At 37.1% G+C, this 25,598-nt stretch overlaps 1 protein-coding gene across 1 annotated transcript in view; it reads left to right on the top strand.

Annotated features, from left to right (window-relative positions):
- The window catches only part of MRPL3 (mitochondrial ribosomal protein L3), a 35,993-nt gene that overhangs the window by 2,355 nt on the left and 8,040 nt on the right, over positions 1–25,598 (top strand). Inside the window, exons 3-9 of the mRNA XM_063325302.1 lie at positions 1,300–1,391; positions 2,986–3,084; positions 6,966–7,065; positions 9,032–9,092; positions 17,426–17,534; positions 19,368–19,445; positions 20,411–20,488. Of these exons, the coding sequence (XP_063181372.1) occupies positions 1,300–1,391; positions 2,986–3,084; positions 6,966–7,065; positions 9,032–9,092; positions 17,426–17,534; positions 19,368–19,445; positions 20,411–20,488 (617 nt within the window). The remainder of the gene's footprint in view (positions 1–1,299; positions 1,392–2,985; positions 3,085–6,965; positions 7,066–9,031; positions 9,093–17,425; positions 17,535–19,367; positions 19,446–20,410; positions 20,489–25,598) is intronic.

Genomic DNA, 25,598 nt, shown 5'->3' with positions numbered 1-25,598 from the left:
AAATAGCAAACTCTGGCTGGAATTATTGGTGTTGTGTTGCTGCAGTCAGTAACGTCAGAATTGTGTCTTGTAAAGTATTTTCCTTTTTGCTTTTACCTCAATCATCCAACTCATCTTCTAGTAAATAAGTAGATGTAATACATGAGTTCTCTAAAAAGCTTTAATCTAAAAGCTTTACATTTTAGATTAAAAAAGCTTTAGAAAAAGCTCTAAAAATTTAAACTATCACAAGAGGTTAGGAATGTTGTAAGAACTTAGGTTTTAGTCCTAATCAGCGCTTGGCCAGTCCCAGCTTGACTGCACAATGAAAGGATAATAAGCTATGAATTAATCCAAAAAGACTCCCTAGAGTATAAAGTATATGAACTTGAAAATATTCTTGTAAATATTGCTGGACTCTGAAGAAAAACTGTAGTATATAATACACCCCACTTATATTCAGTAATTCATAGATTATCTCAAGTTGGAAGGGACCCATGAGGATCATCGAGTCTAGGTCCCTGCTCTTCGCAGGACTACCTAAAACTAAACCGTATGACTAAGAGCATCGTCTAGACACTCCTTGAACTCTGGCAGGCTTGGTGCTGTGGCCACTTCCCTGGGGAGCCTATTCAGTGACCGACCAACCTCTCAGTGAAGAACCTTTTCCTAATGTCTTACCGACTGTAACACAACATAAAGGTTTTGAGTCTTCAAAAGGGTCACATCATTTGACAGCAAACAGCAGAGTCTGCAAATCCATGAGCAGATCCTCAGGTATGACAGTGGAAACTGGAACAAAGAGCATTTTTCAAACTTTAAAGCATTTATTCTTCATCTTAAGTGTTCTGTTTTTCATGCCGTGGGCTGTCAGTAGCCAGATTTGACAGGTTGCCTTTGCTGTGCAGTTACAGTGACAAAAATGTACAGAGGTCAGGGTGAGAGGAACCTGCTACAATAAACTTTTCAGTAGTTAGTTTGGCTCTAGTGAAACTAACCACATGAGTGAAACTAACTACATGAGTGTTGTATTTTCTACCAAAAAAAAAAAAGTCTAAAGTGTTGGTTGTTCTGAACTTAATGGGGAACTGTTGTGCATGTTCTGTCAAACACAACTGGAACAAATAGAACTGTACTGCAAATAGAATTAAAAACAGTGAACAGGTTATTCCCAGCCTACCCACAGGGAGTCAGCGATGTTTTCTCTCCTTCCTCAACTCCTTAGGAAAGGTTTGAGTTAATGGGACCTTGCAAGTTAAGAGATGGGCTCTTCTAAATATTGAGTGTGGAGTTGCATCCATGTTCTCTTTTGATCTGCAGATTCCATCAGAGTTGGTGTTGTTGCAGTAAAACTGGGAATGATGCCAATATGGACCAAGTCAGGAAAAAAACACGCTGTCACGCTACTTAAGGTGAAATAAATCATAATTAATTTCATCTCCTATAGCATATTCCGATCATTAACCAGAAGTTTCAGGCAAAAGTGAAACTTGCCACTTGTACAGAGTAGAAAATCCCTAAAGAAAGGAAAGATTTCTTTCAGCCCTGCATTGTGCCTGTTCTCTGTTTATATCCTAAACTTTCTAGGAGCAGTCTGTCTTCACTTCAGTTATTCAAGTGCTGTAGAACTGTGTTCAGTATTGCTTAGGCGAGGGGAGACGGGAGGCAACATAAAGTTGGGGTAACTACCCTGCTTCACTGCTTTTTTTTTTTTTTCCCCCAGCTGCAGGCACTTTGGGATTAGTTTCACTTTGGTTACTGAGCCTTTGTAGCCTTGAAGCTGCTCCTTGATATTCTCTGGCAGATGAAGCTGTTTCAGTGACCTGTTGCTGCCAGATGATCAACAGGGGCTGTGAAGGGCACCGGGTTTACAGGGCAAAGGAGCAGAAGTCTAAAATGTGGGCCTTTACTGTATGCTTTCACACAGCCTACAGTAGGGATTTTGCACATCTTGAAGACAAAAGATGTCTGTAAAAGTTTATTCAATTTCTAACACATTTATGAAAATACAGTTTGCATTCTACTAATACTTTTTTTCTGAAATAAGCCTTTAATTGGTTGGAAAAATAATGTTTATGGTAAAAAGGTAACACACTCCCCTGCTTCTAGGTTGTATCTCCTGTTATATAGATACAAATGAAAACAGAGATTGACTTTGTTTCACTTATTTTGATAATCACAGAATGGTAGAGTTGGAAGGGACCTCTGGAGATCATCTAGTCCAACCCCCTGCCAGAGCAGGGTCACCTAGAGCAGGTTGCACAGGAATGCGTCCAGGCGGGTTTTGACTGTCTCCAGAGACGGAGACTCCACCACCTCTCTGGGCAGCCTGTTCCAGTGCTCTGCCACCCTCAAAGTAAAGAAGTTCCTCCTCATGTTTAGGTGGAACTTCCTATGCTCAAGTTTGTGCCTGTTACCTCTTGTCCTGTTGCCAGGCACCACTGAAAAGAGCCTGGCCCCATCCTCCCGACACCCACTCTTATAAGCGTTGATAAGGTCCCCCCTCAGTTGTCTTTTTTCCAGACTGGAAAGACCCAAATCCCTCAGCCTTTCTTCATAAGAGAGGTGTTCCAGTCCCCTAATCATCTTGGTAGCTCTCTGCTGCACCTTCTCCAGCAGTTCCCTGTCCTTCTTGAGCCGGGGAGCCCAGAACTGGACACAGTACTCCAGGTGTGGCCTCACCAAGGCAGAGTAGAGGGGGAGGATGACCTCCCTTGACCTGCTGGCCACACTCTTCTTAGTGCACCCCAGGATGCTGTTGGCCTTCTTGGCCACGAGGGCATGTTGCTGGCACATGGTCATCCTGTTGTCCACCAGGACTCCCAGGTCTCTTTCACCGAGCTGCTCTCCAGCAGGTCAGCCCCCAACCTGTCCTGGTGCATGGGGTTGTTCCTCCCCAGGTGCAGCACCCTACACTTGCCCTTGTTGAATTTCATAATCTCTTACTATAGTCTCAGAGTGTACTCACCTGCTTATAATCAAATAAACACTTTTTTTTTTTTTAAGGTGCAAGATTGCCATGTTTTAAGATATATTTCTAAGGAAGAGTCGGGTGGAAAAACATCTAAGCTACTTGTTGGAGGCAAAAATGCATCTCCTTTCTTTGTAAGTGAACCACTTCGCGTATTTTTGTTAGAATAGTTGTTCTGTTGTGATTACAGTACAAAAGTAGCACAGGCATACTTCTCTACAAGACTAATTGACAGACGTGCATGCTTTGGAGCTGATCTTTTGTCACATCCGCCCTTGCTTATTTCCTAATGCTAGCGTCGATTCTTGGCTAAGAGAATTGCAAGAAGAACTTCTTGAAAGTTTTACCTCTTGATTCTCTAGGAAAGCTGTGGATTTAGTAAGTTGCTGTGAGATGCAGTGTCCTGTGGCGATGAAAGGGTCTGAAGGGCCATTAGCAATCTAGAAACATGTTTGTTCGCCATGTCTGTGGAGATGCGATACGAGACCAGGACTGCAAGATACACGCATTAATGGCCTGTTCTAAATTTATCCAGCTTCATCAGTTGTTTAGAAGACTTTGTTCTCTTGCTTTCTCTTTCATAATGTTTTATTAGCTTTAGTTGTAATTTTTCCACAGGTCTGTGGAGATTGTTTCATTTGCATATTGTTTTACTGATGAATAAGTTTAAGACTTAAATTTTCAGGAAGATAGATAGCTTCCTGATTGTAGCTCATCAAAAGTGATATCAAAACCACTCACTTATTTAGACATCCCAGATGCCTGATGTGGAATTCCCAACCACCTTCAATGGCTGAGGTTGTCTAGCAGAGCTGTCATTCCTGAAAAGGAAAATTGAATTGTAGATCAAGGCAGGAACAAAGCTTTCCCTCAAAGGAATGAGGGTTTTATGATCCATTACTTCTATAAAATCACTTTTCACTTCTGCAGTATCCTGACACTCATTTGTTTGATTTAGCCCATTAAAAAAAAAAAAAAAAAAGGACTCATGATTACTAAGCAGATTATCTCAGTTGGTGATTGTGGCTTTTTGAGGACTTATATTTCCCTTTTTCGAATAGAAGATTGTCCCAGAGCCTCGAAATGAATCTGTGTACTTCTCTTTGCTTTAGTGGAGGTAAAGGAAGAAGGAGCTTTTTTCATCTGATAAATCTGTTGGCTTTTATAGTATATTCTACTGATTTTGGACAGGCTTATATTTTGAGGTATCTTTCTTTTATTCACTGGGTTTAGGTTGTCTTTCACCATCACTGCTTATACTTTTCAGGTATCTATCCTGTCACTTTAGTCCATTTTCACTTTCCAGCTGTGACATTTTTCATGGAGAAACTACAGATGTGTTTTTTCTTTCCTGTTACCTTGGTTTAAGACATGCAAGAATCATGTGAATAATAATTTTCAAGTTGAATTATGCACATTAGACTCCTTAAGATTGATCTTTTCATAAAGATGACGTTAGCAGTGATTAAATGTTGTCAGAGTAAAAATGTGCAGGAAGCAAGGAGGAATACAGAAAACTTCTATTTAAACAGCTCTTGTGAATTAAGAAAATTTCTTCAAAGGAGAACTACTTAAAAAGTCAACTCAAGGATTTTTTAGTAGTTTGACTTCTGTTAATGGTTCTCTTGGACATAATTTTTTCCAAGTTAGCTCCTATTAATTTAGTTTAATGTAAACTCATTTTAATAAATTATTAATTAAATATCCTTAGACAAATCTGTGTTGAGGACCTGGCCTGAGACTGAACCTTGTACTGTTGTTGTCGCTATCATCATTCTATAAACTACATAATTTCCAAGAATTTGGCACACGGATTCTGAACAATTTTACTTGTTAAGGTACTAACAAATGATATCTTTCTGTGTTTTAGCTGCAGGTTTGAATCATTGCTCTCCTATGCTTATCAGTCTTTATGTGTTTCTTTTCTCTCTGAAGTGTCTGAATGTGAGAATTAAAAGCAAGCTGAGCCATACTGTATTGTATTAACATAAGCAGTTTATCTTCTGTTAATTCCTCATAGGAACATCTGTCTTCCTCAGATTCCTCACAGCTACTGATTTCTAATGAATTCAGTCTAATGATTCCCTCAGTAATTTTACTAACAAAGAGTTATGTGCATTTCTTTTGAGTGTCAAATCGCCTAAAAGTGATAAGGGGTATTGCATTTTTAGCAAGATTTTTTTTTCTCCTTTTTAGCTTGATGTTTGTCAGTGAACAGATTTTTCATGTTTTTTTAATGCAAAAGTATTCCCAAAAGTACAATTCTGTCGGTGTTTTAAAGCTTTTTTTGTCAAAAATATTTTTATATGCTTCCCTTAAGTTGAGGCCATATAGATACTTTTCCTGTAATACTGGAAGATATTGCCGGTCTTTTTAAAACTAAGAACATCTGAGAATTCACTTGCTGTTCTTTTCAGTATTGCTTTTTAGGAAGGCTTTGTAAAGACTGCAGAGTTTTGTTTGTAGAAATACATCTCTGTGGCTTGACTGCTTGAGGAAAAACTTGTTTGGAAGTGGAACAGTGCAAGGCTATAGTAGGACTCTTGAGATGTAAGCGGTTTTTACCCTTTGGCTTCACTATGTTTTTCTTCAACTGTGGTAGCTTTTTCCAGGCACCCGTGCTGAGCCCAGAGCTCCCCTTGCTGTCATCTAAGTCAGCAGTGGAAATAAAGGATTGATACGCAGGCATTTAAGAGAAAGGGGGTTACTTTATTTTTAATTCTTATATATGGTACTACAGTTTAATGCTGTTGTCCTCCATTGATATCTGAAGTCTTAGGGAAGATTCTGTAGTTAGTTGATGATTTTTTTTTTTTTTAAAAAAAAGGTATTTGACGTCTTTTGTACTCTGAACTTAAGTTAACAAATCACTCAAAAAAAATTTAAACTCTCAAAGGCTTTTTATTCACACTTCTTCCTCAAATAAGGACAGATTCATAAAGTTAAAATTTCTGTTTTGTGTCTAAGTCAGAGATCCTCATCATCTTGCTACCTCATTCGTCATGAAACTTCCTCTGTTCTCCTAACACTACTTAACAGATTTTTAAAAACAAAAGGAAGGGCAACGTGCAGATTTTCCAAATAAACTAAGTAACGATTTTAAAGTTATTCACATTATTTTATCTTAAAATACACAAAATTATTTTTGAGAGAGAGAGAACTGCACCGAACTTTTGAGAATTGAACCTCAGAGATGTGACTATCCAAGTGTGACAGTATTGTCAGATGCTTAAATTGCTTTCTAGGAGAATTCATTTGAAGAAAAATCAACTGCATTGCTTTTTACCTGTGGCCATAGTTTTCCTGCATCACTGTTTCCGTTGCTTGGTGTCATCCCAGTGGTCAGCTGTTCTGTGAGGTGTCTTGCTCAAAGCAGCTGAGAACAACTTTAAGTACTTTTAACTTTGTCAGACCCCTCTAAAAAGAAGAGCCCTTCTTTAGTAAGTTGGCAGTAGTTTGACACTGAGCGTACTCGGTATATCTTAATACATGAATCATAAACTTGTTGTTCTAAATTTTTCCTTTTTTGTCCAGAGACTCTAGATTCTCCTGTGTGGGAAGTTACACATTTCTAGAAGTTTCTGCAATACCAGACTTTATTTCTATGGTTTTGTTATTTATATCAAATAAATTATGTTTGTGGTGCTGTGGAAGTAAGTCATTAGGAGCTTTGGAAAAGAGAAAATGCTTTTAAATCACTACAAAACTCTTTGAAAGTCATGAAAAAGCAGTAATATATTTTACATTCTAAATGATGCGTTTCCCTCTTAAAAATCTTCTTATATCTCTTGTTTATATGATGTAGCTGTTGGATAACCAGTGGACAGAAAATAAAATGCAGACACAGGAGTTTTAAATTAATTTTATATAGAGTTAAAATGCTAGTGGCAGGATAAAAGTGTAGTATGATATAACTGTTTCTCTGAGTGGTGTTGACAGTCTGTAATCACTTTCTGTGTGAGGTTGATGCTTGGGTATTTTAAGATTACTTCTTTATGGCTGCTCTTTGTTACAGAAATCAGAGTCTGCAATGGAAATTTTTAAAGAAGCTGGAGTACCACGGAAGCAGAAGGTTACAACATTTAATGTAACAGATGATGCTATAATTAAACCAGGTAATCTTTTTGAACTACTGAATATTATATGCATAATCATTTAATGTCTGCCACTTCTTTTAGATCTAAACCAAGTTATGACATGTATTCCATTTTTGTTTTGTATGGGAATTCCTGAAATTCTTATTTCTTTGTCATTGAGCACAAACAAAAAAGCTAGAAAATGGGCTTTACTTTCAAGGTGATGAGAAGCAGGATTTTTCCATTTCCTTAGTATGTTTCCATTGCTTAGAAATAAGCCTAATCCAAACTAGCTAGTATGAGCGTTGAATTAAAAAATAAATGTGTCTAACCTTGACTCACTTGTTGGGAATAAATATGAATGTTGCTGGAAGTTCTGCAGTTATGCTTGTGAGAGGGCCACCAAGAAATTTGCGGTAATGTTTCCCAGGAGCCTCAAATGGCATTTTGAGGTTTGTTTCTTCTTGCTGCATTCAGAAATAGGACTGATGGCTGTCATATATGGTGTTTTTTCTGGCAGCTTGCAAAGTAAAATGCATTAAACCATGTTATAACAAATGTTCTCAGTCAGTGTTAGAAGTTTGGGGATTTAATGAAAAGTTTTATGTTTTTAAGATTTTATTAGGTAGTGTATTCAGGTTGCTTTTATTTTGTCCTTTTTGATAGTTACAGGTATTTTCCCAAGAGTTATGTAGGGTAGGAAATTTTAATATATTGCATCTTTATTTGCCATTAGAGAAGGTTTTTGCAAGACCTTTTTAAGACAGTGCGGTAGCTGATAAAAATCAAACCTAGCATGAAGAGGAAGTTGGACTGGCAAATGGAAGCAAAAGCTTGAGATAAAGCAAAATTGCAAGTTTTCAATTAAGTGATTTTGCACTGTTATGCTTTGTACCTAACTGTATACTTTGTACAACACTGTCTACTTTGTACATAACGTCCTTCATGTACGTGATTTTGTACTTGATGTACACGTACATGCTGTGTGGTGCTGACAGGCATCTTGCCCCAGGTGTGTATGGATCATATAAATACAACATGAAATAATGTGAGGATTTTTATGCTTGAGAGTTAGGAGATGTTTACATCATTTCAGTTTGCATTCGTACAGATTTGAAAATAGCATGAAAATGGGTGTGGACATGAAGCAATTAGAATTTCATTTTTTTAATTGACATAACAGGCTGGAAACTCGGTTAAAGATGCAGCTGCATGGATCTTCAGATTAAAGTTCATTTATAATGAACTAAGTTATCAATTCTGTTTTTCTTTTAAAAGCTGCTAATGAAAGAACATTGCACTTTGATGAAAAATATTGCTGAAGACAAAATAAATCTTTAATTGAAATTAAAATTTTGATACTACAAGCACTTAGGTGAATGAGTAATTGCAGTCAGGTGAGTGATGTCACTGACCGATAGTAGCACTACTTCTGCTAAAGGCTAATGTATAGGTAATTCCCCAGTGGATGAAGATGTACTTCTATCACAGTCTTTAGCTTGGAAACGCTGCCTCTTAACAAAGAGGAAGCATTGCAAAACATTTTTCTATTCTTAACCCCATTTTTTTAAAGGAAGGGTTTGGGTGTTTGTTTGTTTTGTTTTGTTTTTTTTTAAAAAAAACTTTACCTTTTGAAGTGATAGTACTGTAAGTGAGGCATGTTCTGTTTTCTTGCCAGGTTTGTTTATTGCGAGTCTTAACTAATTAAGCATTTAGGGCTTTACCTCTTTCAATGTCTGAAGTGCAACATATTTGAGTAAAGCCCCAACCCTTCTTCCCTACTCATCTGAAATTGGGCTAGGAACTGAGAAACGTGCTTAAGTAGTAACTAAAAAGCATCTATTTTAGTCAGTAAGATTTATAAAGAACAAAAAATAATGTGTGAATAAAACCAAAATTTTGTTTCCTTTCCTATGACTGTAATCTACCCTGGATGGTAATGACTGGAGAGTGGTTTGGGGATTTCAGCACTTAGTTGAACATGATCTCTCCTCTTCTTTTGAAGGTACTCCGTTGTATGCTGCTCACTTCCGCCCAGGGCAGTTCGTGGATGTTACTGCAAAAACGTAGGTTTCTAATGATTTAACATGTATGGTTCATCCTCAAATAGAGTAGTAGAATACTTTTTTCCCCTCTGCTTTGGCTTGAACCCATGGCTCACAAAAGCTGAAATACAATTGCAAGGGTAGTGGTGGGAAATATAAGTCCATTCAGCCATTGGGTCAAAAATATCTTACCTTTCTTTGCTGAGGCTTACTTTTGATTTTGAACATGGTAGGTAAACAAATAATACTGTTAAGGCTATGGTTCTGCCTGTGTTGTCTGTCACACACAAATGATTAGCATGGAAGGGCTTGACAAACAGCTTGAGAAAGAGGTGCTCAAGCTTAGCATGGGTGAAGAGGGCTATAGAGCAGCATCTGTGGTGTGTAGAAGTGGGCAATAAATGCTGAAAGGCATCAATTCCCAGAAAGATAATTTTGATTTGGTGAAGACATGCGAAGAGAGATGTATCATGTGGACCAAAAGAAAAGCGAAAAGGTAGCGGATATATTTAGCAGGACAACAGAGCTGTCAAATCCTTTTTTTTGTTTTCTCTCATATTCCAGCTCATGTCCTTGCCAGGAATGGCTAATGTTCTTTTACTTTAATGTGGGAGGAATGATTTCCTCTCAGACCACTGCGAATGCCAAATCAGAGCTCAAGGGGTAGAGGGTGTCAAAAGGAAAACTGGCATCTTGCGGCAAAGACTAGTCATGCCTCTTCTATTACGTCCATGACTTCCACTGCCTAAGAGAACTGAGAACTCTTATCTCCGTATTTCAGAGAAGTGTATTTTTGTTGTGTTATGATACAACGATGATGTTTTCCATTTGATGGGGCTTTTTTTATGTAATGGAGATAATACCCAACTGGCCTTGTTGAAGTATCATCCCTTGTAATTGTCTCACGTATGTGTAATGTTTATAAATGTCTAATATTATTCACAGGGCTTTGTATATATGGGGGGGAAACTGACCATATCAGTACAGCTGAGTAGCTGGTTGTAATATAGCTATGCCTGACTGCACCTAGGAGGGCGCTTTATTCATAACAGGAGGTCAAGAAGTTGACTGGAATTAGTATTTTTCTGTGTCAAACTTCGTATGTAATACTTAGATGTGGTATATTGCTCATTTTGCTTCTGAATTGCATTCAGTGAACAGCCTATAAGAGACAATAATTTGTTTACAAAGCAAAGCACACTATCATTAGGAATACAGTCATTCTACATAGATTAAGTGTCATGCTTTATTAGTGCAGAAAAGCTTTGTTTTTCTAGAAGTATTTCAAGGACTAGGAAAGTTTTTTTTTGTCAGTGTAATAGATACTGGTGAGAGCCACAGGGTATCGATTTGTATCTTGCTATATGTATTTGAAAATACTAGCGAGCTAAAATAGGCTGTGTTCCTGGCCATGTTCATGGCCATCCCATCTTTTAATTCAGTATTTCTCGTATATTTTCTCCAGATACTTGTATGATCCCATTTCAGAAATTAACTTTTTGTTCATACTGCTGACTTTGGTAGCATATTACATGTAATCCTACTATACAGGTGCCTAATATAAAAGGAGAAGAAAAAATTCTTAAGATAAAGATCAGATTATGTTTTTTAACCATGGCTTTTCTGCCAATAGGATTATCTAATAATTCCAGTCTTTCTATATCTGTGGTTTTTAACCTTTTTCTGTGACTTCCTCACTTTCTGATTTCATAGAATCATTTAGGTTGGAAAAGACCCTTGGGATCATCGAGTCCAACCATCAACCCCACTCTACAAAGTTCTCCCCTCACCATATCCCCTAACACCACATCTAAATGACTCTTAAACACATTCAGGGATGGTGACTCCACCACCTCCCTGGGCAGCCTATTCCAGTGTCTGGCCACTCTTTCCGTGAAGAATTTTTCCTAATGTCCAGTCTAAACCTACCCTGGTTTCTACTTTTAATGTTGCTTTCTTCTTAATTTCTACTTTTCTGGAATGCTGCATTTATCATATTACGTTAACTCTTGGGCAAGAATTAAATTATTTGATTACATTTCAGTTTTTTCTTAGGGTCTTTTACTTTATTCCATGCAATTTCATCCAGTGTTGCTTAGTCTCATGCTTGGGTGGGGTTTATTTTTCTTTTTTTTTTTTTCAGAGTGCTTTATCCATCATTCTTAGTTACTGTAAGAATGAGCCTTTGTACATTGCTCTCTAAAGTCACATTTTCAGAAGCTATGTTGGCACTTGGAAGCTACTCAGCTATAGGGGCATTTTGGAAGGGTACTTGAGAATATAATGCTGGGTTACAGTAGGGAGCACAGTTTGACTTCCTCTCCTTCCTCCCGCAACTTCCATCTACTTGATTCAACCCGTTGTGGACTTCAAAGCCAGTAATTCCTAAAAACTTGCTTAGTTTTTAGGATAAAAACCAATAATTCCTAAAACCTTATCACCGCTAATAAAACTTCAGAAGTATTTTTATCTGAAGATGTACTCTACATTTTTAAGATTGTCAGTAATTTTATTTAATGGACAAAACACTGAAGTGTGCAGTGTTCGAAATCGTATAGATGATCATAGCAGTGCTGTTCTTAACAGCATGATTAACTTATTTCTTTAAAAACAGAAAGAAAACCAATGTTACCTCAATGATGAGAGAATATAGTGGAATATAAAGGATGTTTTAATTTTTTATCAACTCTTAATGATCCAGGTGAGCAAGGTATCCTTTTGTATGCTTCCTTCTACCAAGACAAAAACCAGAAGTATGCCCCGTAAAAATGAGTAAGCTTTTCTTAATTATTGTAGGTTGGACAAAGTACTTGCACTATGGTTCAGAAAAGTCTTGGCTAGCATCTTGATTTGGTTACCAAAATGTAGGGTGTTTTGCAAATGTTTTTGTTGAAGTCTTTTGAAATGTTTTGATTCATTTATACCTCTGAAGAAAAACACTTTCACAGAAATGAGAAGGTTCAGTTAAAGATGTATGCAGTTTGTTTTTATTTGAAGTCTCGTAATTTGTTCAGCACAGTGCGAGTAGCTTTTAGAGCAGACAGTAGGCAGTGTGTCTGCACGCTGTCAGTCTTTTTTAGTGCTGAATTTTTTCCTTAGTGCTTATTTTCAGCAATTTAAAAACTCAATCCTTGAGTCTTATAGCTATCTTTAATAATAAGACTTTTCCTAGGTGTTTCAGAGGTACGTTTCAAGAATGCGTAAATCACAGACTCACAGAATGGTAGGGGTTGGAAGGGACCTCTGGAGATCATCTAGTCCAAACCCCGTGCCAGAGCAGGTTGGACAGGACTGCATCCAGGTGGGTTTTGAATATCTTCAGAAGAGACTCCACCACCTCTGGGCAGCCTGTGCCAGCGCTCTGGCACCCTCAAAGTAAAGGAAGCTTTTCCTCATGTTGAGGTGTCCCTGCCCATGGCAGGGGGGTTGGAACTAGATGATCTTTAAGGTCCCTTCCAGCCCGAACCATTCTGTGAATTTCCTGTGTTCCAGTTTGTGCCCATTGCCCCTTGGCCTGCCGCTGGGCACCACTGAAAAGTGTCTGGTTCCAAAAGGCTTAGTGCCCTTTTTAGGACAGCAGTAAACTTCAGAAATCCTATGGCCTGATGGTGTGGTTTAGCCCTAGTACGCTTTGGGCTAAAATACGTAGCACCATCCAGAAATGCTTCTATCACAGACTGCATTTCTGTGACCTCTTTAAGCTGGCGTAGTAGAGGCTGCTGCCCCAAGGGGAGGTGGCGGTCACTCCTACAGAGTTCCCATCAACCTTCTGTGACTGGCGTCTGAGTTGTATGGAGGAAAAGATCAGCGTGACAGATGTGTATTCTTCACTGGGTTAGTTCCCAGCTGGTTTGGTTGCGTGTTGCAGCTTGCTGATCAGCTGAGCAAGCTTCTAGTACTAGACCAAAACATGGGAATGGGGAGAGGTGGCACCAGGCATTACAGTGGTATTCCAATGCTGTATGGAGATGGAGTTGTATTACACTTACTTTGTCTGCCACTTCATGAACGTTTCAGAAAACCTTTCAGGAACCTGGAACCTCAGAAATTTTGCCACTCCAAAGAAAATGCCAACAGTAGTTCTGCTTGAAATGTGTCAGAATTAAGTGGTGATTCTGGTGTGTTTAGTGATTTATTTAAGCTTTGCTAGGTTAACAGTGTAATCTGAGCCTGAAAGTATGCTCTACAGTCGTCTGAAATTATTTGACTAAATAGCTGGAATCCTTGTCCTTTACAGCATCTAGATAATTGTCTTTTAAATTAGCTAAGTTTGAAGAGTTAGCAGCAAACTAAATTGTTGCTTAATGAGAGTGCTTTATTGCAGTAGCTTTCTAAATGAAAGTTGGCTCATTAGGTACTGGCATTTTACATGTATCAAACCTGGCAAATGAGGTTTTGTACAAAATTAGGTGGTTGACCTGAACAGCTGCTTTCCTGCAGGTGAGACTAGAACAACTGTGTGTAATTAAACTGTATTTTTAATTTTACAGAAAGATTATTTTCCTTTCATATAACATTTCTGTGTCTTAGTTTTGCATATCAACATTGCTGCCTGTGATTCCTTTCTGGGGCTCAGTGAAGCTAAGTGACTAAATTCCATATATTGGAAGAACAGTGGCATTATACATATCAAGTCTAATAAAGATAGATCTCGTGTATGATTTTTTGTTCAAATATTGTTTAAGTCCTCGATTCAAGCCAAGACAACAAGTAGAAGATGTCTTAGCAAGAAATCGCTATAGTGTGAGTAGGACAAACGTTCTACTTCAATGTAGGGTCTTGATTATAATATCTCAGATAGAACATACATAACTTGCGTCTGTCAGAGTGGCATCTAGATATTAATTCTGGTTGGTTAATATATCGTTCTGGATTAAGATCCCACTTTGACAAACCTTAATGTTTTTTGAAAACATCTAAAGTTGTCAGTACTATGCCTATTAAGAGATTTTGGAGTTGTACCTCATGCATATTTGAGTTTGTTCTAAATTAGAATTTCATTGTGGTTTTTTTTTTTAAAGATTTCACAGATTTTAATGAGGAAAATGTAGTGGGATGTCAGTAGTTAAGACTTTTGAGGGGGAAATCAGGGATTCTTTTGATGCATTTTTAAATGAAACTGTGATGCAGATCATCATAAGAAAAATCATTCCAGGAGAGGTACATGTTTGGTTGGTATCTTTTATGCGTATGTTGGCTAATGTGAAATTACATAGCATAGTGTATATAGTATTCAAAAAATAGTATATGAACATATAGAATATATATAAAATAGTATTTATTGCGTATGTAATAAGTATACGTTTTCATCTTTAATTTAGCTAGCTCACACTAATTTAATGTCATGAAATATTTGTTGGAAATGAACCCATGAGACACTTTAAATAATAAAAGATCCAGTATTTTTTTGCGGGGGGAGTTCTGTTTCATTCACTTTTGCAAAATACTGCTTTGGGTTTACTTTCAGTAATTATTTCTCTTGTATTTTATTGGTGATACTTGCTGAATGCATTCACACCTAGTAATTTTTAAGAGGGGTGAAGAGGGCAATTAAACAATTTGAAATTATAAGTGATTCTAACAGCTGACAACTGGCATCTGTTCAAAACTCAACAAGAATATATTCTTACAAATATTTGTTAATTTTTTGGCAAAATTAAAAACATTTACAAAAACAAAACTATATAAATCCTTTTTTGATTTTTCCATAGTATTTCTTAAACAGCATAAGTTCTCTTCCTTGTTTATATAAGATGAATATTAGTTTCAAAAGCATTTCGCATTTCCTACAATTTGAAAAAGGTAAAATCTTTGCATTAGAAATACAGATAAATATTAAGCCATGGAAAACTTATGGATAATACGTAGTTATATCAAGGTAGACTTAGACTGGCAAAACACCGTTCTTCTAGAATGATTGAAGTATATTGGCTGAGCTACTGAGTGCCTAGTTGAACACTCATACAATCATAGAATGGTTTGGGCAGTCCTCCTTTCTAAATTTGATTTAAACAGATGTTAGTAGTTCCTTACTTTATTTTAAATTTGACATTTGATTTACATAATCCTGTAGCTTTTATTCTGGTTTCAGCTTTATTTCAGATAGAGTATGCCTTTAGGAAGAAATATAAACTGTGTAATTGTTTTTCATCTTGACGTGTTTCAAGAACGTTATACATTGTTTATTCTTTTCAAGAAATCAAAAACTCCAAAATGAAATAAAACTAGCAGTTTCTTAATTAATAAAAACTTGTTTTTATTTTCAATCACGATGGTGATTGAGTCATGTTGAATAGAAAATTAATGTGCAGAAAGTTGTAAGATGAAGTGTATTTGTAGGTAATTCAGAGACCTTCATTCAGTTCTTCATAAATAAAAAATGAAACTATTCTAAAAAATTCTTGAACTACTGTGATGAAAGAACCTTGGTAGATAATAAAGCATTATACATTATGAAATAGCTTAATTTCAGCATTGAGGTACCTTTCCTTGACTTTAGCTAGATATTTCAGAGCACCAGAGTGCTCTTCTTCAGTCTGGCCACAGTTTCTATAAATTTCCTAAGGCTTCAGCATTGTAAAGTTTTTGTTCACTGGTAAATACGTGTGTGATTGGAAAGACCAAAAAGCAGATGAGCGTAGTCTATTGCATAAATCGTTAAATCGATAAATCGATAGCAACTCTATCTTGTGGTGTAATCACTTCTTCTTGAATATATGTGAGGAAGTAAACCTTTATTTTTTCAAAATGTATCTCTTACAAATAGTAACTATTTCTTATATTTTGGTATTTTATTAAAAAGTACAATGAACAGTATTCTAAATTGTTCATGTCTAAAAATGAACAATCAGAATGAAATATTGAAGTGGTTTCATGACATCAGTGATTTATGCTGCTTGATTAAAGTTGACGGCGCTGTTTTCTTCTGAAACGGTTGCTTTCGATGGTTGTATGGTTTTCTCTGAATTGCAAGTACATTTCTGCAGCTGAAGAATTAATCATGCCCCCAGTCTGCTCGCTCTGGTAACTGCACAGCTGTTGTTATGCGACCCACTTGCAGTTGGTTTTGGAGAGTTTGCTGATTCTGTCTTCCAGCTAGAGATGCCAGAAGTCTACTTGGAAAACACAGCCAATAATAGAAAGTTTTAAAGAAAAAATAGCGTTTTGGCAGAACAGATACAAGTTTTCCTGTAGCTTAGTTTCTGCTACGTATTTCAAAGTTACTAATCCCTCAGCAGCCTGCAGGCATAGAAAAAGACAAATGTTGAGCCATTCTTAAATCATATTTTTCAAGACATTTTTTATAATTATTGCTGTTCTGTATTGCAAGCTTTCAAAATAAGGTGATTCATGAGAAACTGGTGTAACAAAGCCTTGCATCCTTTAGATTTCTGTCTTGTGTTCCTGATCCCAGGTAACCCTGGTCCTCCTGTGCCTTCAGCTCCCGCTCGTAGCACTGACCCTCTCCGTGTCCTGGTGGTCCACTGTCTACTGGCCTGGAAAGACTCTCTTGCTGGTGGCAAGCTCTTGCACACCTGGCCAGCTGGCAGGCCAATGGAACAGATCTGTACTTTAATGATGTTCTAGCATTTCCTTCGTTAGTTGTAGGAAAGGAGGAAAAAAAAAATCAGGACTTTCTAGCCAATAATTTTTATTTTAAACAATTACATATCTTTCTTCTGTGCTAAATTTAACTGGAATTGACGACTAGGTTCTGAGCAGGGAAGGGGAAAACCAACAGACAGACACCACGGTTGCACAGGTCTTGTTTCATTATGATTCTGTGGCTTCAGAGAATCTTTACATTTGTGGCTGGTTGTGACTGTAGTTTGACTTGCTCTAGTCAACTAGGCCAGAAATCAGAGAATTATTAAAGTGGAAGAGGAAAGAATCCAGGTTTTGTGAATGCGTGTTTTTTGTTGGGGTTTTTTTTCATATTTGTAATATGAATCTCTTTCCTCTGTTGATGCTTAGGGCCCATCATTAAGTTTTGGTATGTGTTAATACACAGGTACCTTCTAGTTGGGTTTTTTAGTTGTTTGTTTGTTCTCATGTCCAGTTGGTGAAAGCTTCATTACGGTATCATGTATTGAGGACCATCACAGCAAGGAGCATTTTATGTTAGTCTTTTTGCCTGCTTGAGTCTCTTCTAGTGCTTCTCATTCTGTAAAGGAACCTTTAAGTATTGAACTAGAATATGTTTACAGTATATAATACAGATTTATATTTTTTTCTCTGCTGAGCTTTACTAAAGGTAAAAAGATCATGATCCTGACTGAAATTATTGATTATTGCTAGAAACCTTAAGTCTGACTAACCCAGGTTTGTTTCTTAATTTTTATTTTTTTTTTCAGAATTGGTAAAGGATTTCAAGGTGTCATGAAAAGGTGGGGCTTTAAAGGTCAGCCTGCGAGCCATGGCCAGACGAAAACTCACAGGCGTCCTGGAGCCATATCTACCAATGTGAGGATTCTTATTTCCTGTTTAAACATTCTTTGGTATTTTTAGAACTGCTTACTGAAATTGAACAATTTCACAATCACTAGCTGTTACCATCTACTCCATGGTAGCAGAGAATCCCAGCTGTTTCAAAGGAAGTTTAGAAACCTGTATAATGAGCAATTAAGGTAGGTGTTCTCTTATGTCTCAATTTATGAATATTCTATATTGCTGGTAAGTGAGCAAATGTATTTAACTGAGCAAATTGTGGTATTTTGTACTATGGCTGAGAGAAATAGTCTTAGTGCTTCAAAGAGAGTTCTAAGAATCTTTTATCACAGCATTTATAGATTGGAGGGGATTTACCCATTATTTTACGCTGCAGATATCGTACTATTCTTTGGAACCTTAGTTTCTTTTATCACCTTGCCTGGCTTGTGTAGCTGGTTAATGAACTCTTTGATTCCCAGAATAGTTTGTTGGCTTCTAAGTGTTTTAACTAGAGTACAGAGTAATATTTTTAAGTTTCAAACCAACTGAGTCACAGTCCTGAACCTGAATTGTCTGTAATTTTCTTAAAGAAATTAAAATAAACATTAAAAAAATATTAATATGCTCAAGAGATTAGTAAAAGCAAAAAAGCACCAGGCAACAAAATTAGAATAACTGAGGCTCATAGCCTGTAGTACTGATTTATATATAGTCCTTCATTTCAGTCGGAAAATGAATTCTACACCTTGCACTGTTTTCTCTGAAGACTGAAGAATGTAAATATTTGAGCCTACAACACTTTGTTTTACCAGATGGTATTCATCGTTACAAAATAATACCTCTTTACTTTTCTTTAAATTAGAATTTCCTAAGCAATAATGCTGGATGTAATTTCACAAAGTATATAGAATGGAAATAGTATTGGAAACAGGTATGATGAAAAGGAAGCAAGGTGAAAGGATGCAATAGGGGAAAAACAACACCTTGATTTTTATTTTCCAGTCTAGTGTTGACCACCTCAGATATTTTTGTAATCCTGCATTGTTCGGTACAGAATCCTGTCCCTTGAACTTCATTGCAGCTGATTTCCTGAAATCAGGATTTTCACATGAGTTAAAAAAACCCCCACCATTATTAATGAATAATAGAGTGGTGCAGGGGACTAAGGCAAATCCCTTGATAATACTGTAGAAAAATTATTGCACTTATTCCTGCCTTTTCTTTTCTACCGTTGTTGTCCAGGTTATACCCAGACAAACAAAAATGGGATACAGAAACTAAGCAACAGTGGGGAATGTAATTAAAAATTCTGTTCTCAAAAATACATGCTTTAGAAAAATCTGTTTTGCATCAGTATAAAATTCATGGATTAGGGAGAGGGAACAAGCTATAGTATATCTTCATTTTGGCAGCCTTCCAGAGCAGGAATGTTCTGGACCTCTGTGGTAGCATCCGCAAGTAGTTTAGGCAAGTTTCCAGGTGCTGCGCTCTGTGGTGTAGGTGGGAGTCTTGTGTTCGCAGGGGTTTTAGGGGGAAAAAAAAAAAAATTTCTTGATTTTTCACGAAGTAAAAGTATGGGATGAGTGCAGATTTTGCTCTTAATCTATACACATTAAGTATTAAGCAAAGCTAGGATCTCTTTGTTGATAGAACGGTATTTATAGCAATTTTGTGATTCAGGTCAAGTATTTCAGATAACATGTAGAATAATACCTAACCTCCAACGGGAGGTATTTAAAATGCTAATCAATATTAGATATTTTCAACACTGGAAATACCAGCTTTTGGGGTTTTTTTTTGGTCCTCTTGAGTTTGTAAGTGTACATCTTGCAGTTACATGATTTTTTTGTCCCTGTTTTTATCTAGAAAGCTGCCAAAGTTTATCGTGGAAAGAAAATGCCTGGCAAAATGGGTAACATCTATAGGACGTCCTTTGGATTAAAGGTGAGTTCTGAGTATGCTAAAATGTGTATAAGGTGGTTGCATTGCCAAGCAATGGACTTGGTCATGTAGTCTTGTGTTGGTGTACTGTCTGTCATTTCTGTCAGAATCAAGACAGGAGCATCTTGCAGCTGGAAAGACAAGAGCAGCAAATGTATGCTTCTGTCTTCTTGTGGGTTAAAATAAGTTCTCTGATGTGTTTTTCACTGAGTCCCTTGACTTCTGCCTCTGAATTGGGAAAAAAGTCAAGCCTTCAGTTAATGTTTTCATGCCTATTCCACTTGTTCAAACCCAACCCAAATCTGAGGTGTCTGAAGTCCTAACTTCATCATGGTCCTTCACTTTCACGTGCAAAAAGGGGATTATAGTTTCTGTCTGGATCCTGGTGTGTGCATAGCTGCAGGAGTTCCTCGGCTGTTAAAGCGATTGTTGTCCATCTCTGAAGGCAACCTCTGCAGTTTGCGCAAAAAGCATATTAACTTCGAGTTTGCAGAAGAAGTGCTCTGCTTCTCTCTGCTAACCAAAACTAATGTTTTGTAACAGAAAATGTGCGTGTTCAGTTGAGCACCTCATAGAATTAAGAAATAAACAAATGGTCACAGTAACATTTTCATGAGCATATTTGCCTTAATTTGTCAGGTGTGATATTTTTCAACAACTGTTGCTGTTAGGAGGGAAAAGAGATTTGGGAGCTTGGGTTGGTGTGATGCTGAACAAAGAGCTGCCTTACCAAATATAGCCTGGTCACAAGCCCTTTCAGTCTGTTTAATAGACTGCTGCATAAGAAAGCTGTGCACTCAGAGTAGCGTGTGACTGAATTTTGTGTCAAGTTTCGGCCTGTGCAGAACATTCTTCTTCCTCAGAGCACCACCTCCAGTTAGTCAGTTTGTGCTTTGCTGGACTACTGCTTGTAAAACTGGGAATTGTCTCTCAAACGAGCTCAATGTCTATCTTTTTCTGTCTCCTAGGTGTGGAGGATCAACACAAAACATGACATTATTTATGTAAATGGGTCTGTTCCAGGTCACACAAATTGTCTGGTGAAGGTATGTTTGCTAGTTTCAACTTACTGGTATTAGTGACTCTGAAGCTCTCTCCAGCCCTCCTCTTACAGAAGTAAAAATATTGGTTGAACGCAATTTTCATTTCTTCAGAGTCCCATCTTGTACTATTGAATAATTAAAGGACAGTAGGATCAGCTCTGTAAAAGAGAGTGATTAATAGGGGCAGTGGGTCACCACTTACTGTAAACGGCTCATTCTTAGGTTTGCACTGGGATTGTGCGCCCATGATAAACTAACACAGTCGCTGTAACCCTGTGTTACGTGTTTCGGGGCTAGGTCCATCTACTCTAACACTAACCTGAGTTAGTGGCATGGTGGTGAGTTTTCCAGAATATTATTTAAGGGCTATATTCATGAACAGAAATACACAGCAAGCACTGCTTTAAAGGTTATTCAAAGCATTCCCATACACAGTGGCAGTTACCTTTCCAAGGTGCAGTTGAGATGCAGGAGTCGGCAGCTGGAATTCACAATAACGATACGAGTTCCCTTTGCAATCAGTATCAATGTGTCGGTGTTATTTTCTGTGGCATTCAACAGAATTAATTTCAAATTTTATAGATTTTTTTTTTTCAGTTTTTCATAGACAGTCATAAAACAATGAAGAGTCTGTGTTCTAACAATGTAAATGATCCACATAAAAGCAAGAAAGGTAACTTTTAAGGATTAAATAAGGCTATTTTCAAAATAGCGTTTTCTTTCTATGTAGGTATATGCTACATATCTGCAAGCACCAGTTACTTGGAGGAAGTTGATTCCTTTCTGACTTAATAGATTACAGAGTATCAAGTATCTTTGTTATGAGTGATTATAAATATTTTGTTGTACATATACTTATATACCTGATACATAGTTTAAAATCCTCATAAGTATTGTAGGGATTTAAATGATGCAATTCTTGAAATGTTAGAGAGATCAGAAAGTTCAGGTGTTCTCAAGTAGTTTATTTTGTTCTTGTCGTACTTTATTATGGGCATCCAGTTTCTGTTATGTATTTCCTAGTTGTGGAACAGAACTCCACAGTTACTGGGCATTAAGTAAAGCAATGCTACCTTTCAAAGAGGTGTTTTACACACAGAAAAAAGAAGTTTCTTGTTGTGTTTCTCTCATTGGAAGTAAGAACTTTTTTAATGCGTGAGGTATACCTAAACTGCTTTGGTTGGAATGTCCAGCCCAAGCCTGGAGAACACATTAGACATTTCTCTCAGCCTGAAGAATACAATACACATTTCTCTCCCAAGACAGTGAAAATCAGTTAACAGATGTCCAGGAGAAGTAGTTTTCAGGGTAGCTTCTGCAAAATTACTGGGCATGCCATCAGTGACATAGAATCATAGAATGGTTTGGGTTGGAAGGGACCTTAAAGGTCATCTAGTTCCAACCCCCCTGCCATGGGCAGGGACACCTCCCACTAGACCTGACATAAGGACAACCCCACTAGACGTAGAATTAAGACTTTGGTTTGACTGGCTTTTTATCTGTATATTGGACTGAATGATACTTTCTTCAACTGTGTTCTAAGTATTTTTTCTGATCCTGAGCCATGAACATGATTGCTATATGTTAGTCTTAGGTTTAATTAAGTGTGAATTTGTTGTAGGGTGTTATTTTTAAATTAGAGCATACGTATACAAGCAAGATAATGTAGCTGAAAAAACGAGCAATGTTTCATGCCCAAACTTTATTCTTTGATCTTAATAGTCCTCTTAAGCAAGAGATAATTGTTGCAAAAGGTTGTGCATCTTGTTCTCCTAGTCATGCTGTTGAAATCCACACTTACATGGTTCAGTGGCAACTGCCTGTATGCCTCGCAGATGTCTTATCTGCAAGGATACAACGTTTTATGAAGCCACTGAGACTCTGAATACAGTACTTTTTTTCTGCCAGTTCATAACTTTTATTCTAACTAGACTCAGTAAACTCATTTTTTGATTTCTGTTTTTAAGTGAGCTAAGAAAACAAACGTTTATGTACACTGTGAGGATCTCATTTAAACAAATCAATGTCCTCTTGCTCATCAGACACCGCACACTTCTGTTTGGGGAAGAACCTACTGGAAGTGTTACCTGCATTCTTTCATGATTGGGTCACTTCCACTTTTTTTTTTTTCCCCAACCTTCTCTTTTTCTTTACTCAGACATTGCTCTTGTTTAGGCTGGAAAGCATTCCCCTTACCACCTTGGATTTACTGGTTTTGTTCTGAAAGCAGACCTGGTGTTAGCTTAAAAAAGATCCTTGAGGCAGCAGTACTGCCATAGTCAACAAATTTGTTAACAGGAGGCTGCTGGGCGAAGATGTCTGAGCCTATGCAGTAAAAGAGCCGTTTTGACATCTGTGGTGTGAAGAGGATGATGGACTTCGATTGCCATGGCAATCTGTTGCGTACCATTTAAGTGCTTGCCACGTCCAGGGGTGACTTCTGTTCAGTTCACTCGCCACGGATGATGGTTGGAACTTTAGCCTAAGACCAAAAGTTAAAATTGGCTTTTGGTTTTTTATTTTTTTTTAACTTAATCTGTCATTATTAACTAAGTGGCAGGAGGCACTTTTTTGACTGCTATAAGTCAAGATGTAGAATCTGTATTAATTGTATTTGCAAGTTACCTATGTATGAAAATTTTTCAAGTCATAGTAGCCTGCAATTTAGAAGTCCGAGTATCTTCAAGTATTCGTTTTGGCATACGCATTTCAGATTCGCAGCTAATTCCTTTATTAGAAATGAGGGTTGAGGATCCATGGGAAGAATGAGGGATTTCATCCCTTAGAGCTCTTTGATTAGCAAAATACAATATTTGAAAGATCTTGATCAAAGTGCTTCACGCTCAGACTTTCATGGCTCTTTAGTAATAAATAATCCTGGTTTGAGATGAAGATACAGTAGTAGGTATTATTACTATTAGGAAATAGATTTTAAAAAATTGTTTCCACTCACATATTTGGTGTTTGGAGGGAGTGTGTAATCAGCAACAGTTCATTCCAATTTTTTGAGCTGATGAATCCATTCTGGTTGTTTTCTTTCTTAAGTCATAGGAATTACATGTATTAATTAAAAAAAAAAGCTTCCCTTATATTTTCAAATGCATCTCTGAAGAGCAGAGAAAGCTTTAAATAAAAAAGCATGCAAAGCAATACTATTTGGTATGCGTTCTCTAATTTCGGAGGGTTTTTTTCTCCATTTAATCTTGCTGCACTCATCTGTAGTATTTTTAGCTTGGGTCTTATGCCTTTCTTCCAGGATGTTTTCTTGTTTGCAAGATGACTTTGACATCCTGTACGTTGTTGTATATTTATTTGGATCAGTAGTCGGGGAGAGAAATTATGGGATATTAGCATTCATATTTACTGTTCATTCCACTAAAATACTTGCCTATAATTAGGTAGGACTAATGTCTAGGGGATGTGGATCCGTCTTTGAGCTGGAAAAGTGGAATATCACACAATGCTTTTCTCTTGTGCGCATCTCTAAGAGATATATTGGTGTTCGGTGCCCACTCTGTGTTGCTTGGTAACCATTAAAACCACGGAGCACCTTGAAGCATTTATTTATTTTGTATGTTATGTATTTTTGGAAACTTAGTGCATCAGCACTGTATCCAGACTGAGATGAAGCACTTAAATTTTCCAAGTTTCATTTTCATCAGAAAAAGTGCACAATAGTATGATTGATGGATTCCTAGTTTAATTAGAAATCGGTTTTCATTTGATATTGCACATTGAAGCATGCAGGTAAATAACTGACATAAGTAATGTTTCTGGCCAACTGGAAAACTAATCAAAAAAGCTTATTTTGGCATAGATTTCTTTCTCAATGACAAGGTCTAAAAAAATTAAGAAACTTTAGCACTATGCTAGAATGTGTGGAATTTTTCTATTACAAGAGAAACATCGCTGAGTAAGCATCTGTAAATTATTGTGTTGTGCATATCGAGATAGGTATTACCTGAGGTAGGCTGTTTCCCTTGGTGTGTCCTCTTAGATTACAAGGGCTAGAGTTACTGTCCGTTGTGTTGATCCTCTAGAAAAAAAGCTAATAGTTTTTTCTTTTGGGGGCTTATAACTCTCGGTGTCTCTCCCAAGTAAAGTTATCCCTTCTGTCATTCAAGAGAGAAGCACAAGACTAATTTCCTTTTTAAATAGATGATTTGTAATGGAGGGCATACTGTAATACGGCATGTTATAATACAGGATGTTAAAGTTTATATTTGATAAATGTTTTATACCTGTCCTAATTTTAAGGCATCCGATTTTCTTAGGACATTCAGTGTTGATCACTTTGAATATATCACTTGTAGTGAAAGCAGAAATTCCAGCAAATCTGTGTAACCCATAGAGAAGTCTGCAGTAGTTTGCATTCTACTTACTCAACACTTGCCAACGTTACTGTCTGTGTTTCTAACTGCTGATGCCAGAGTTTAGGTCCGCTGAGCTCAAATTAGGGACATGCAGGAGTAGTGTCGTGCCTTGACTTTTTTCGTGTTCCCTCTCCGGTACCTTGGGCCCCATGATAGAGTTGTGTGGAGGTGGGTTTTTTTAGGATTTTATTTTTTTTAAAGACAAAATAAGGCTGGTCAGAAATGGTTATTGAATTCGATTTTCTGCCTAGCTTCAAAAATAGCATGGAAGCTGAAGTAGGTAATGTATAATACCTGAGGACCTAATTTCTAACATTCTGTATATTTAAACACATTTTCCTGTTTAGCAAACAACTTGCGTTCTTTGCTGTGGTTGCTAACACAGCCTGAAGCCCTGTTAAACAGCAAATGTGAGTTGTGGCTTAAACATCAAGTTTTGATGCCTGTTTAAGACCATATTAAGGATTTTATGCTGATAGGGTTCTGAATTTGTTTATACTACCTGTTATGCTGTCAATGTATGGGACACACATATAATCAGTTTATTAAGTGTCTGCAAAACCCCATATGACTGTTTTAAAGATTTAGTAACAAAATCCCTACGGGCTCCAACTTCAGCTTTCTCTAGTGTTTTTCTCAATACGGAACTTTACAGGGAATGTACTATAGTATATATACATTACCTATCTACAGGATAGTGTACTATAATATATAGCAGTATTAATAGAGTAGCTAAGCAA

The sequence above is a fragment of the Chroicocephalus ridibundus genome, chromosome 2 (genome assembly GCF_963924245.1).
Source record: "Chroicocephalus ridibundus chromosome 2, bChrRid1.1, whole genome shotgun sequence".
In the NCBI taxonomy this organism is placed as follows: domain Eukaryota; kingdom Metazoa; phylum Chordata; class Aves; order Charadriiformes; family Laridae; genus Chroicocephalus; species Chroicocephalus ridibundus.
This window is presented reverse-complemented; position numbering and strand designations above follow the sequence as displayed.